The 12,162-nt window shown below is 39.1% G+C and overlaps 1 protein-coding gene across 3 annotated transcripts in view; it reads left to right on the top strand.

Moving 5' to 3' along the window:
* LOC106087483 (activated Cdc42 kinase Ack) overlaps positions 1-12,162 on the top strand; it is a 69,593-nt gene that overhangs the window by 48,334 nt on the left and 9,097 nt on the right. For all 3 annotated transcript variants that reach the window (XM_059369110.1, XM_013252534.2, XM_013252535.2), the window contains 3 exons: positions 8,885-9,395; positions 9,460-10,130; positions 10,186-11,226. In XM_059369110.1, the coding sequence (XP_059225093.1) occupies positions 8,940-9,395; positions 9,460-10,130; positions 10,186-11,226 (2,168 nt within the window). In that variant the 5' untranslated portion in view covers positions 8,885-8,939. The remainder of the gene's footprint in view (positions 1-8,884; positions 9,396-9,459; positions 10,131-10,185; positions 11,227-12,162) is intronic.

The following is a 12,162-nucleotide window of genomic DNA, read 5'->3' on the forward strand; positions in this document are numbered from 1 at the left end:
CATAACAGCAGCATGTACGTAGAAGTCCACCAATGAAGGCATTGCTCGACGATCCCAAAAACCATGAATATGCAACGATACCATAGTGGAAATAAAATACCAGAAACGTCTACGCAATGCTCTGCTATGGGCAAAATCAAGTGTAACAAAAACCACAGCAAGGACTGAATATAGTGCAATAATAAAAGATGTGGACGGATCGGAATTTACAGCACCCGAACAGCAATTAGAGGATTTTTCAGCTGCGAAGGACCAACAACCGATAATATTAACTCCGACCCTCTTAATCCCCCGGTGTGCCGAAACCCAAGCAGGGATATATTTACTACCCTACCCACCTAAAAAGAAATTGAGGCCGTTCAGGTCTCACACAAAAACGGAAAATCAGCCGGTCCTGACAACGTTCCTACCGAACTGTTGCGGTGTGGGGCACACCCCCAGCTCAAACCCCAATAATCAGAGAGGCCTAGAATACAAACGATGTCCCCTCGGAATGGAAGAAGGGGATCATGTTCATAATCCCAAAGAAGGGTGATCTCAGCCAGTGTAAAAACTGGAGGGCGATTACATTGCTAAACGCAATAAATAAAGTGATGGCAAGTCTTCTTCTGGAGCATATTTCGCCTGCATTTGACAGCATTTTGAGGAAGGAATAGGTAGGTTTTCGGCCAGGATGTTATTGTGCCAACCGCATTAATCCCCTGCGTATAAACATTGAATATTCTGCAGAAGTTAATACACACCTATTTCTTTTATTGATCCACTTCGAGCGAGCTTTTGACAAAGTTTCGCGAAGTTCAATATGGAGCACGCTGTTGAATAAGGGCAATCCTGAAAAGATCGTGACGCTTATTAGGAAGCTGTATAGGAATGCAGAGGTTCGTTCCCTTTAAATGAAAAAGAGATTCGTTCTTTCGGGATCGATAAAGGAGTGAAGCATGGTTCATCCTATCGCCGACACTATTTTAAATTTTTACTAGATCCCGTCTAAAAAGCGACAAACGCTGAGACACCATATAGCATTCGCTGAGGTAAAAACGACTTCATTGGTGACATAGACTACGCCGATGATATATGCTTCTTTACGCATTGCTTTGAGCACATAAAAGCAAAATTGAAACGCTTGAATGAAAACGCGGCCAAAGTAGGCCTGAAAATAAAGATAGTTTAGACCAAATTTCATGATGATGAAAAATCTGACTCTGCTTACTTTAAACGGCCATGCTATCGAAGATGTTAATAACTTTTCCTATCTTGGCGGCAAAATAACAAAGGACAGAAAATCAGAAGCAGACATACGCGATCGAATCAACTAATTTTGGGGATTTATTTAATTTTCTGTTTTGGGGAGTTATTTCGTGGCGCCATAGACATGTGGAACATAGGGATAATACTCATTAAAGCCCAATTGAATTATTCGGAGTGTAGGATAATTTTGACAATACTTGACTACGAAGGAAGTTATTTAAAGTCCAATAGGTCCTCTTGGATCAACCTTGTCTCCCAAAGTTGCTTCATTCTATTTTCTGTCGTCGCATGTTCGTGTAAGCTGTTTTTTTATATATAAATCTTATATATAAAAATCAATTTGTTTTTGTTTGTAGGGTTGTTTGTTTGTATGTTTGTGTGTTCCTTATAGACTCAGAAACGGCTGAACCGATTTTCTTGAAATATTCACAGATGGTGCATAATGATCCCGTGGTGAAAATAGGGTACTACATTTTTTGTAGTACCCTTACCCTAATTTTCAGAAACGCCAGATCTCGGAGATATAATACCTTAAAAATAAAATTTTGGTATCCAAATTTCGGATGGGCTACCTAGGGGGATAAGAAAACGTATCTGATATCCATTTGTCGAACCAAGTACTAGGGGGACCACCCCAACCCTAAAACACCCCTAAATCGGACATATTTACCGACCATGGCAATATGGGACTCAAATGAAAGGTATTTGCGAGTAGAATACGAATCTGATATCCAAATGTGGGACCACGTTTCTGGGGGTCCACCCCTTCCCCAAAACACCCCCCAAACAGGACTTATTTACTGACCATGGGAATATGGGGCTTAAATAAAAGGTATTTGAGTGTAGAATTCGAATCTGATATCCAAATATGAGACCAAGTGCTTGGGGGCCGCCTCTCCCAAAAAACCTCCCCCAAAAGGGACACATTTTCGACCATAGCCACATGGGGCCCAAATGAAAGGCCTTGGGAGTAAAGCACAAATCTTATATCAAGCAAGAATTGATAGCCACTTTCGGGACCAATTTTCTGGAGGTCAACCCCTTTCCCAAAATACCCCACAAGCAGAAATTTTTTAGTGACCATCGCAAAATGGGGCTAAAATAAAGGTATTTGGGAGTAGAACACGAATTTGATATCCAAATTTAGGACCATGTATTTAGGGAATCACCCCTTCCCCAAAACACCCCGCAAAGGGTAAAAAATTTTCTACCATGCCAATATGTGGTATTTAAGATTAGAAAACGAATTTGATAACCTATTTTGGGCCATGTGTTTGGGGACGCCTCATCGTGTAAACTCCCCTAAACCAATGGCAATATGGGGTTTAAATAAATGGTTTTTGAAGAAGAGCACGATGCTGATATTTTTTCAGGGCCGAGTGCCTGGGGAATCACCTCACCCCCGAAAACACCCCTAAATCAGATATCATGAGAGTAGCGAGCTGAAATGAAGTATTTTCAGAATGTATTGGATTGCCCAAAAAGTAATTGCGGATTTTTTAAAAGAAAGTAAATGCATTTTTAATAAAAAAAAGAATGAACTTTAATCAAATATACTTTTTTTACACTTTTTTTCTAAAGCAAGCTAAAAGTAACAGCTGATAACTGACAGAAGAAAGAATGCAATTACAGAGACACAAGCTGTGAAAAAATTTGTCAACGCCGACTATATGAAAAATCCGCAATTACTTTTTGGGCAACCCAATAGTACACCTTACATCCAAACTTAAATTCGTAGACCAGTAAATATTATATGGGATTCGGACAAAGACACTTATTTTGTTAAATTGTTAGTCAAGCGATATACTATTTTGGTAGCATGGTATTTCACTAAAAGCTCTTAAATTGTCGAAAATAAATATTCCAAGGAAACTTTTGTTCCATAAAAGTAAAAGAAGGCGCAGCGGAGCGAGCCCGGGTCAGCTAGTATGAAATAAAACAAGTAAGAAGGAATTAAGTTCGACCGGGCCGAACTTTGGATACCCACCACCTGTAACAAAAATAAGTCACTGTTCTATTTGGTAGAACAAAATATTGGTCCTTTTGGCAGCTATATCCAAATATAAACCGATGTGAACCATAAAGGACACGGATGTCGACAAGCCCAACATAAGTCACTACGTCGAATTTCAACGAAATCGGATAATACATTCGCTTTTTATGGCACCCTTAAAGGCTTAAAAAAATCACAGCTATTGTATATCTAAATATAGTGCGATCTAAACCATATTTGGGTCGGATGTTGGATGGCTTAAAACTACTCATTGTTTCAAATTTCAGCGAAATCGGTTAAAAATTAAGCTTTTATGGACTTTAGACCCTTTATCGGCAGATCGGTCTATATGGCAGCTATATCTAAATATAGTCAGATCTGAACCATATTTGGGTCGAATGTTGGGAGGCCTAAAACTACTCACTGTTTCAAATTTCAGGGAAATTAGATAAAACATAAAGCTTTTATGGGCATTAGACCCTTAATCGGAAAATCGATCTATATAGCAGCTATATCCAAATATGGTCCGATTTTGCCCGTTCAAAAACTTAACCAGCGTGCATCAAAAAGACGTTTCTGTGCCAAATTTCAGCTCAATATCTAAATTTGAAGGCTGTAGAGTGATTACAACAGACGGACGGACAGACACGCGGACATCGTTAAATCGTCTTGGAATTTTACGACGATCCGAAAAATATATTTATATAAAATATATAAATACTTTGTAGGGTCGGAAATTGATATTTCGATGTGTTGCAAACGAAGTGACTAAATGAATATACCCCCTATCCTACGGTGGTAGGTATAAAAACAGACAAAAAAGATGTCATATTATGGTCTGATCTTAACCATATTCGACAAGAATTTTGATGGGTCTAACACAACTCACTATTCCGTGTTCCATCAAAGTTGTAAAATAAATACCCCTGTTTTGGGTTTATTACCGTAAACAGAGATATCGAGCTTCTTCTATTTAAAGCGGTGATCTCAGCGATCGTGGAATATATTAACTGGTAACTATTGGGGTGATTACTAACCAGGTATAGTCCGTTCGGTAAGACCTTTCGGATTGCAAAACAGCGATTATTTGTTTTGAATTGCATTTTAATTTCAACTCATTCGACTAATCCGTTGGTTTCATATTCCACACACCTGCATCCTCTCTTTATATTTTATTCAATCGTCGTAATTGCTTTTAAATCTCAACATCATGCTCTTGATCTTGAAAATCTTTGAACTGGGCGACAGCAGCCGCAGAGCGCTTTTCTTAAACATTTCTATGTACAAATGAAAACATTTCCAGTGCAACAGATATGCGACAGATCTGCCGAGTCTCAGACAGACATTTCAAAGCTATAGATGGCACGCTTTTTTAGAACTGAAATGCATTGAGGCAGTTGTGTACCTCCACAGCCGTGATACTCATGTGTCCATCATACCGGGAAAAGATAAGAAAATATTTTTTATTTATTTTCATTGTGTTTATATTTATTATTGTAGTGTTAAATAATAACAAAAATAATTATAAAAGTACGTGTGTATATAACAATTGAATTTTGTTTTGGTGTTGACTGGCCTGTACAAGTAGTTCCCCTTTTATCATTTGACATGAATACCAATTAAATTCTGACTGACGCTTGCTTTCCTTATTGGGTGACTATTTAGAAAAAAAAGAACAGTGACCGTGAATTAGTTGCACAGTGATCGGAATTTTTCGTCAAAGCATTTTTATTGTATTTAATGACATCACACATTTCCATAAATTTTAAAAATCGTTTTCTATCCTATTCTGTTATTTACAGAATTTTAAAAAAATGTGAAACAGGCTTGAAATAAAAAAAAAAATATATAAATTAAAATAAATATATTTAAAATTTTTATAATTGAGTATTTACCGGAATTACAACTAAAGTAAATTCAGAAAAGGGAATAATTTAAATCGAAGTTTACATCAAGTTATTAAATAACTACACCCAGAGAAATAAGTTTGCTGATATCAGCAAACATTGTCTGCTGATATTAGCAAGCATTGTCTGTTGGTTTTATATTCAACATTTATTTTAACATTTAAACTATTGTTAAAGCAATTCCTTTATACAAATGTAAATTTCTGGTGTTAATTTGAAAAATAATTAAATTGTAGAAGGTTTGATAAAATTGTATTTGGAAAACCTTTAGCACTAAAAGATAAGTTGTAATATATAAGGTTTTGAAGCATTTTTGAAATTTTGAGGCTAAAATAAACATTTTGCTGACTGAAAACAGCAGAAAATATTTGCTGTTTTAGCAAATAATTATTGCTGAAATATTTTAAAAATTTAACATGTCTCAATTGTGTTATTTTATTTCCTCTACTGAACTTACAAAGCATACACTCAACGAAATTTGTTATTCAAAAAGTAAAGTGCATGCTAAAGCAACAGTTTTTGTCTTTTAAAAATGGGAAAGCGCATATTATTGCTGTTTCAGCTAACAAAGGCTGCTGTTTTGGCAAACAAAAGGCCGCTGTTTTAGCAATCCTTTCCGTCTGCATTTTCAACTAACAAAATCTGTTATTTTAAATACAAATATTGAAACTATGTACTTTCAGTTGAACTGTCAAAAAAATGATTGCTTTTTTTTGTTTTATGCTTTTATTTATGTTTGCAAATTAGGCATTTTTCCAAAGCGAGAAATTAATTTTGGAATAAAAGCTGATCAATAGATTCCTTGTACATATATACATCGGAGCCATTGGTACAAGTTTCATAAGTTGGCTAAACTCGTCGTGACCGTCTTTGTAGCATATTTATGTGGTATTAATTTCTATACATTATGAAACAAGTAAAAGCGTGCTAAGTTCGGCAGGGCCGAATCTTATATAGCCTCCACCATAGGTCACCTTTGTCGTGCTCTTTCCACGGTATCTGTTTTTAGGCAAACAAAAGATAAAAGAATATTGAATATTGGAGACCATAGTAGAAGTCATTGTGTAAAATTCAACCAAATCTAGTAAAACGATTCATACCATATTCGACACGTATGTTAAAGGTCATGGGAGAAGCCGTTGTACAAAATTTCAGCCAAATCGGATAATTCTTGCGCTTTTTAGAGGCTCAAGAAGTCAAGATCACATATAGGTTTATATGGCAGCTACTTCAGGTTATGGACCGATTTGAACTATTCTTAGCACAGTTGTTAAATGTCCTAACGAAACACCTTATGCAAAATTTCAGCTAAATCGGATAATAATTGCTCCCTGTAGAGGCTCAATTAGTCAAGACCCCAGATCGGTTTGTATGGCAGCTATATCAGGTTATGGGCCGATTTGAACTTTTCTTAGCACAGCTGTTGAATGTCATATCGAAACACCTCATGCAAAATTTCAGCTAAATCGGGTAATAATTCCGCCCTCTAGCAAATCGGATAATAATTGGGATCTCTAGAAGCTCAAGAAGTCAAGACCCAAGATCGGTTTATATGGCAGCTATATTAGGTTATGGACCGATTTGAACTATTCTTAACACAGTTGTTGGAAGTCATCACAAAATACGTCGTGCAAAATTTCAGCCAAATCGGATAAGAATTGCGCACTTCCAGGTTTCCTATCGTCGCCTCGATTATACCGCGATGGTATAAGCTGCTCCCATCCTCAATGCATTCTCCCATCGCCTTAAATCTCATCGCCGGAGTTGCTGTCTCACACTTAATCTGTATGTCAATTGGTCGGATATCTAGAATGGTCTCCAGTGCCCTAGCGGGTGATGGTCCTCATCACTCCGCCTATGCCTAGACAACATGTTTTCTGAACCTGTTGTATGATCCTTATGTTGCACTTTTTCTCCATAGCAGTCCATCAAACTACTGAAGCATAAGTAAGTATTGATCTAATTACGCTCCTGTAGAGCCAGCCAGTGGACTATCCTCAAATTCAGGCCCCATTTCGAGCCTACGGCTCGTCTACATAGTGCCCAACATCTGTGAGCCTTCTCGAAAGCTCCTGAATGTGAGACTTCCAATTCAATTTCCTTTCCAAGATCACACCTAAGTATTTGACCTTGTCAGATATTGGCCCACCTTCGTCTTCCTCGTGAAGAGGCATATTTCAGTTTTCTCTGGGTTAACATTAAGACCTCTGGGTCTAGCCCAATCATATGCCATATGCAAGACCCTTTCGACCTTCTGCATAGTTCGTTCGGATCCTTACCCCTTAGAAGTATTATAACATCATCTGCGTAGCAGACGGGTTCAAATCCCCCTGTGGCGTACCCTGTGCCACTTTCTCCCTTATATTTATGCCATGTGACACACAATTTATCCACCTGTGCCTTAGCATATGGTTTATCCAGTCTCTAAGGACCGGGTCCACCCAGTACTGGTCTAAGGATTGGATCAGTGTGTCGGTCCGCACATTGTTAAAAGTCCCCTCGATGTCAATGCATACCGCCAGTGTGTACGTTTTGGCATCGAAGGATTCTTCTATTTTATGCACAAGGCAGCCTCCATTGACCATCCCTTGAAATAAGCATGCTGTTTGTATTTGAGCAGTTTGCTTGATGTCCTACTCTTTACCATGGTGTCCACAATACGTTCCATGGTTTTGCGTAGAAAGGACGTAAGGCTTATAGGTCTGAAGGCCTTTGGTGTCGCATAACTTGCCTTGCCGGGCTTGGGTATAAACACCACCCTTGCCTCCTGTCAGGCAAGTCCTAGGCACGCTGTGAAAATGTTGGCCAGATGAGGCGCCAGGTAGTCTGTCTCTTTCTGTAGTAACGCCGGAAATATTCCATGAGGGTCGGCTGACTTAAATGATTTGAAGCTCCTCAAGGATTTATTCACCATAAATTCCGTAATTATAAACCTTGTTCTGAATGTCGAGTATGTAGTTGCGAACTCAAAATTAGGAACTCAAACATTTTAGTTACGAGTCTTGAAATAAAAATCCAGTTATTTATTTGCGAAAAGTTTTCGTTAAAATTTCTCAGAATATTTCATTTTCATAGAAAGTTCCGTCATGTAACTTTAAATATTTTATTTCAGACGAATTTGAAATTGATTTAAAATTATCTGTTGCCTTCCTTTCGCTTAAACCTTTCTCTCCATGAATCATACCACCCTCGTTGTCATTGTGACAAGCTTTTTATTTATTCTGGGGTTGTATGCATGTCATAGACAAGTTTTAAAACTTTTTTAATGTTATTGTTATTTACCTCGTCATTCCCACTTTTGTCCAATGCTTTTTGTTTTGTTGCTTTTCCTCATTCGTTTCTAAGTCGATTTTTTTGTTTACATTTTAGTTGTTGGCTTTCTTTATCGTTGGCTTTGTGGGTCAGTAACGTGGGGGAAAAAAACCATTTTTGGAATAGTAGGGGGGTTTCCTAAAAAAATGGCATTGAAAGTCAATTTGTTATTGTAAGAGTAAGAGAACATATTATTCTCTTAGCAGCGCTCGAGTATGTTACTCTTTTTAAAAGTTAGTATGGGTATTGTTTATGACGTATGACAGAATCTATGTACGTCAAAACGAATTAAGTGATTCCAAGAAATAAAATCTGGTTAGTTTAATATATTAAACTCTAGCTCACACATGTTTATACAAATGTATGGGGCTCTTAATTAAACATTTTGATTAGATTCTACTTCTGTTGTTTTGTTCTCTTTTAGATTCCTAAGTTAGTAGTTGTTCGTATTCCCGCCGTCATCGCCGCCATTTGCCACCATGTCATCTTCTAGTCACTTGGAAAGTGTCGCAGACACCGAATGGTTGGAAGATCTCCTCAAGGAGGTGCAATTGGAACAGTTCCTAGAACGTATACGAGATGATTTGCAAGTCACGCGCCTGGCACATTTCGATTATGTGCAACCCGAGGATTTGGAACGCTGTGGACTGGGCAAACCCGCCATTAGACGATTGATGGAAGCTGTACGCAAGAAAAAGGCCCATCAGTGGCGTAAAAATATTCTCTCTAAGCTTATTGGTGGTGGCAAACAGCCCTCATCTAAGAAATCTTCAAATGCCACCAATAAAGAACAAAACAATACTCAGCTAACTTGTCTTATACATGAGAAGGACATCACATTGGGCAACAAATTAGGAGATGGTTCCTTTGGTGTGGTGCGTCGGGGTGAATGGCTTGCAGCAGCGAATGGTAAAGTGCTTCCAGTAGCGGTTAAGGTGCGTATTAAGTATTTAACTGTGTTAAAATTAAGTAATTTTCCCCGTTTCCTATCCATTGCAGGTCTTAAAGGCCGACAACCTTACCCAGCCTGGTATTATCGAGGATTTCTTTCGTGAAGTTCAAGCTATGCATGCCTTGGATCATTCAAACTTGGTGCGTTTATATGGTGTGGTGCTTTCCCAGCCCATGATGATGATAACCGAATTGGCTGAAAGAGGCTCATTGCTGGATACTTTGCGGAAACAGTTGAAGCAAACTCCTCTAACCACCATTTGGAATTGGTCTGTACAGATTTCGACCGGCATGGCCTATTTGGAACACAAACGTTTCCTTCATCGTGATTTGGCTTGCCGTAATGTTCTTTTAGCTTCTGGGAATAAAATCAAAATTGGCGATTTCGGTTTAATGAGGGCCTTGCCTCAGGAGGATGATTGCTATGTTATGTCAGAACATAAAAAGGTACCTTTTCCTTGGTGTGCTCCCGAGTCGTTAAGATTCCGGCAATTTTCCCATGCTTCCGACACATGGATGTTTGGGGTTACTCTGTGGGAAATGTTTACCTTTGGTGAAGACCCCTGGGTGGGTTTAAATGGTTCTCAAATTTTGCGCAAAATTGACAGAGAAGGTGAACGCCTACACCATCCTGATGCATGTCCGCCAGATGTCTATGAGTTAATGTTGCAATGCTGGGACAAAACGCCAGCGGAAAGGCCCACTTTTGCAGCCATAAAGTAAGTTTTGACTGAAGCATAATTTCTGTGTTAACACTCCCCTTTTGCATTATAGAGAATTCCTAGTTGGCGCCTCACCTCAAATTGTCAAAGCCGCAAAGGCCTTTAACGAACCCAATCGCCTTGCTATAGAGGGTGGTGATAGCATTACTATCATTGACGGCCGATCCGAATTGAAGCTTATCAAAGGACAGAACCAAAGAACTTTTGAAATTGGCGTCTTTCCTCGTCAAATACTTGAGAAAAGTAAACCAACCAACAGTGATCTCATACGACATACACACGAAAACCTCAGAGCCACAGGTCATTCAGGGTCTCCCTTCGGTTTCTGTTGGGGTGGTGCTGGCACCATGGCCACAAGTGCCAGTGAAATGCATGCCGAGAGAGCACGCAAAACGGCTTCATTGCAGCCGCAATCTCTACAAAATTTACATCATGCTAAAGAACGAAAGTCGGTGGTTAGTAAACAATTTTCCTATAACAAATTGGTCAATGAGAGGGCTGTGGAAATGCAGCAGCGACAACAGCAGTCTGGAGGAAATAAGAAGAAAACTGGGCCACAAAGACCGCCACCGCCCCAACAACAACAACAGCAGCAGCAAGAAGGTTTACTCATCGATATTTCCCCCGAATTCGGTGGCGCTGGACCTCCTCCTGCCCAAAACTCACAGCAACTATTGCACTTGAGAGAAAGTTCTTCGATGCATGTCGATAGTTCGTTTTGTATTCTAGATGCCCCCATTGATGTACCCACGGAAGGCGATGAGTTTGCGGAAAATGACAACTCAACAATAATGCCACCCACCCCAACACAAACGACCCAAATGCAGTCGCAGGCGCACTTTGATTATGGTGCATCTCCTTCTCGCCTGCAGCCTCCTCCTTATCAAATGCCACCCACATACTCTAATACAATGGAATTTTCCCAACAGCAGCAGCAGCAGCAACAACAACAACGTGATCCCTTCGATACAAGTAGAATAAATGTGACTGGTACCAATGACGATATTAACGCTTTATACTCTAATGTGATGAAAATGCAACAGCCGCAGCCGCAGCAGCAACAACAGCCGCAGCAACAGGATACTCCCCTAAGGTATGTCATGAGAAACTTGAAAATTAAAAAGTGCCATCCACAGGGAATTATTGTAAAGTCACAATAAAATCAATCTTAAGATGATGTTGCGTGGGCAAAATGTTATTTTGAATTCAAACCTATTGAAACCCTATTCTTCCTAGAATCATAAACATTTATAATCTCAAGTGCCAAATAATTGCCAAAGCTACAAAACTTGTAAAATACTTCTAAAGTATGCAGAAGCTCATCTACGATTAATTGACAAGTATCGGGTTTTCCTATAAGGACTTGACATTTTTTTAAATAGAACGCAAACCATTTGAGAAATTTCAGTAAATTTGTTATCGGCTTGAAGTACATTCAAAACATTTATGAATGGAACTAGTTTTCTATTTCCGTTATTGATCAATTTTATTTTCGATTTCGTTCATATGGCCACCGCGGGCACTTTAGCATCTGCCAGTGCGTTAGAACCAATTTTCGATGACTCGGTCACACATTTCAGCCGAAACAGGCGTTATTGCCCGTTCAATGTTGGCTCTGAGCTCTTCCAACGTCGTCAGCTTGTTGGCATAGACCAATGACTCGATGACCGTTTCTTGCGACAACACTCCTAAAAATCGTACTCTTCAATAAATCATTTTAACGTGTGCTGTGTGGCTTGTGGCTCCGTCCTATTGAATCCACATATCGTCCAGGTCTATATCCTGAAATTCAGGCCAAAAATAATCAGTGAGCATGGTTGACGTCGATGAAGAAGTATGGACTAAAGATGCCGCCGGCATGCAAACCGCACCAAACAGTTATTTTTTTAGATGAATTGTCGTGAAGCACATGTGGATCACCAATAACGCATTAGCTTATTGACGATCCCACTTAGCCAAAAATGAGCTTCGTTGCTGAATATGGTTTTGTTCTTAAAGTAGCGGTCACCGACTCCGAATTTCGGTAGTT

Source organism: Stomoxys calcitrans, chromosome 5 (assembly GCF_963082655.1).
Source record: "Stomoxys calcitrans chromosome 5, idStoCalc2.1, whole genome shotgun sequence".
NCBI classification, from domain to species: domain Eukaryota; kingdom Metazoa; phylum Arthropoda; class Insecta; order Diptera; family Muscidae; genus Stomoxys; species Stomoxys calcitrans.